The sequence below is a fragment of the Sesamum indicum genome, linkage group LG1 (assembly GCF_026168435.1).
Source record: "Sesamum indicum cultivar Baizhima isolate 11 linkage group LG1, ASM2616843v1, whole genome shotgun sequence".
In the NCBI taxonomy this organism is placed as follows: Eukaryota; Viridiplantae; Streptophyta; class Magnoliopsida; order Lamiales; family Pedaliaceae; genus Sesamum; species Sesamum indicum.
In genome coordinates, this window is record NC_142657.1 from 7,078,691 (window position 1) to 7,081,558 (window position 2,868).

General features: G+C 44.7%; 1 protein-coding gene across 1 annotated transcript; it reads right to left on the bottom strand.

The window, feature by feature from the left end:
• Window positions 1-913: 913 nt before the first annotated feature.
• Window positions 914-2,447, bottom strand: LOC148789422 (uncharacterized). The gene is made up of 3 exons (XM_088882960.1): window positions 2,099-2,447; window positions 1,048-1,976; window positions 914-997 (listed from the first exon to the last, which is right to left on the bottom strand). The coding sequence occupies exons 1-3, from the start codon at window positions 2,445-2,447 to the stop codon at window positions 914-916; spliced, it is 1,362 nt and encodes a 453-aa protein (XP_088739086.1).
• Between the last annotated feature and the right edge of the window lie 421 nt (window positions 2,448-2,868).

Consider the following 2,868-nt stretch of genomic DNA (forward strand, 5'->3'; position numbering starts at 1 on the left):
GTGTAGAACCTCCATCACAAGGACGAAGAGATATGGCGATAAGGGGTCGCCCTGTCGAAGCCCTCTGGCACCCGCAAAATAACCATGTGGCTTTCCGTTCATCCCTATCGAAAAGGATGGTGAGCTGATACACTCCTCAATCCATCGACTGAATATCTCTGGGAAGCCGAATAGCTGAAGCACCGATAGCAAGGAATCCCACTCGACAGTGTCATACGCCTTTCGGATATCAACTTTCAAAGCACATCTCGGTGGGAGTCGGGCCTGATTATAACCAGTGAAGAGTTCTTGTGCTAACATAACATTGTCCCCTATGCTCCGGCCAGGGACAAACGCTGCTTGGCAGGGGCTGATAATCTTGTCCAAAACCACACTCAATTTTTGGACAATAAGTTTAGCAATGATTTTATAAAGAACGTTACAGCAGGAGATAGGGGGAAAATCTGCGACAGACGTGGGAGAGTGTACCTTGGGGATAACCGTCAATATTGTGCTATTAATCTGCTTAAGAAGCTTCCCCATAGAAAAGAACTCCAGTACTGCCTTCGTTACCTCCTGTCCCATCACCGGCCAGGCGTTTTTACAGAATCCTGATGAATACCCATCAGGTCCAGGTGCTTTATCCTCACCGATGTCGAAAATAACTTTTTTTATATCCTCTGCACTGAATGGTTCCAGTAGGTGGCCTGCCTCCTCAGTTGTTATGATATGCCTCGCCCAAGGCCTAAGAAACTGAAGGTCCATCACCCTCTAACGCCTGTCTCCCCCTAGCAAGGATTGATAGTAGGAGATAAATTCATGTATGATTGCATTTGGTTCCGTGATTATAATTCCTTGGGCATCATTAATTTGCAAGATTCGTCTAGCTGTTCGTCTTTGGGCAATTTTACGAAAGAATACTCTGGAACACTGATCACCACCCTTCATCCATTCCATCTTTGCCCTTTGCTGTAGCATGATCTTCTCTAATTCGGTCGCCTTTGCATACACAAGCCGACTGCAGTGCTCCAACAGAAGAAATAGCTCATCCTGTCTGTGCGAGCTTACCAATATCTGGGCCTGCTCCAGGAACCCCCTTGCCAGCTCAACATTATGGGAGATATCCCCTTTTTTTCTCCTCTGTTCTCGCAAAAGAGGTTTGAGTGCCTTGAGCTTGCGGGTGACTGAGAACATAGGCACTCCCATTATTTGATGTTGCCATATACTCTGCACGGTAGGAATAAAATCTGGTGAGAGAGTAAAGAAGTTGTCAAACCGGAACATACCTCCAAATCGCTGCTGATTATCCCCATTAATCACCATCGGCGAGTGATCCGATGTCCGTGGTGTGAGGCATTGATAGAACATTGATGGAAACTGCATAGTCCATGTATCATTGGTTAGTATACGATCAAGTCGCTTCCACAAGTTGCGAGGACCAGCACTTCGATTATGCCATGTGTACCATTCACCCTGCATCGGTAATGGTAAAAGCGCAGTATTCTGTAGGCACGTATTAAATTCCTCCATCGCCACCCTTATATCTCCCGACGTACCACAGACCTCACTGAGATCCCTGACTGCATTGAAGTCCCCCCCTACCAGCCAGGGCTCGTCCGAGTGTTCACGTGCCAATGTTTCCAGTGTAGTCCATAAGTTCCTACGATCAATCATCTCAGAGGCACCATAGACGACAGTAATAATGATCGATTCACTATCAGCCCTTGTAGTAACACGACAATGCATAAATTGATTCCCTGAATCAAGTATATGAACATCAACAATATTTGCATCCCACGCTACCCAAATATGGTTACCCACAGATGCATAATCAACAAACCATTTCCAATGAGGAAGCAAAAACGACTGAATATTCAAAGCATTATTGATACGAACACGGGTTTCTAATATGCCAATAAAATGTAACCTGTATTTCGAGGCTAGCTCCTTTACTGCGAGCTGATGGTCTCTTTTATTCAGCCCCCGGACGTTCCATACTGCTATGTTCAACATGGGTCACTACTAGAGGGGTTGCATGTGTTAGGACCCCTAGTAGTTTCGTCTGCGTCATCAAGTAAATTCAAAGCCTCAAATGGATTATAGATAACTACTTCCTTACCTTTCTCTTTATGTGATGACGTTTCTCGTTCTTCCTGTTCAACACCATGATTTTTCTTTTGTACTTTATCCACCTCAACTACAAACTCATGTTTCTTTTGTTGCTCCTTGGGTTTAGGTGGAGGAGGGACGGTGGTTTTAGGTACATACACTTTAACCGGCGGCTTTGTATGTTTCTGAGTTTTTTTCATCGAGCAATCCTTCACCGAGTGACCCAGTGTTAGGCATCCTGTACATTTAGGGGGGAGCCATTCATACTCAATATCAATCTTGCATGGGGTTTCCCCACCCTCCTCATCTGGCGTCACTATAATAATATGATTTGGTAATGTCTGATTAACATCGATCATTACGCATACACGAGCGAAATCCAGTCTCATGCATGCCCTCGTTATTGCATCAGGGTATAAAGGCTTACCCACACCACTCGCTACAATACTCAATCCGTCCATCGTCCAAAATTCCATAGGAAGGTGTCTCATTTTTATCCATACTGGCACTTGTGTAAAACTATCGGCTGTCCCTGGAATAGCCACGGTCCTCCTTCAATAATTTCCTCCATATCAATTTCAGATTTAAATTGAAAGAAGAAGAAGCCATTATCAGTTGCAGTGACTTCTCGTAACGCCGGCCAAATGGAATGGGCCAATTCCTTCAAGTGATAATAATACGGTCTTTTTCCCAACAGGTATCCTATTGCCGTAGTTTGCCATCTTTTTGACCCATCTCGTACAGTTTCTAAAGATGGTCGAACAATAATCTCCCCGTTTT

Excerpts from the sequence above, each read along its gene's own strand:
- LOC148789422 (XM_088882960.1), bottom strand. The coding sequence starts at position 2,447 with ATGATCGATGTTAATCAGACATTACCAAATCATATTATTATAGTGACG. Across the intron at positions 1,977-2,098 it reads GTCATCACATAAAGAGAAAG|TATGGAACGTCCGGGGGCTG; the intron begins GTAAGGAAGTAG and ends TGAACATAGCAG. Across the intron at positions 998-1,047 it reads TGGAGCAGGCCCAGATATTG|TCGGCTTGTGTATGCAAAGG; the intron begins GTAAGCTCGCAC and ends GGAGCACTGCAG.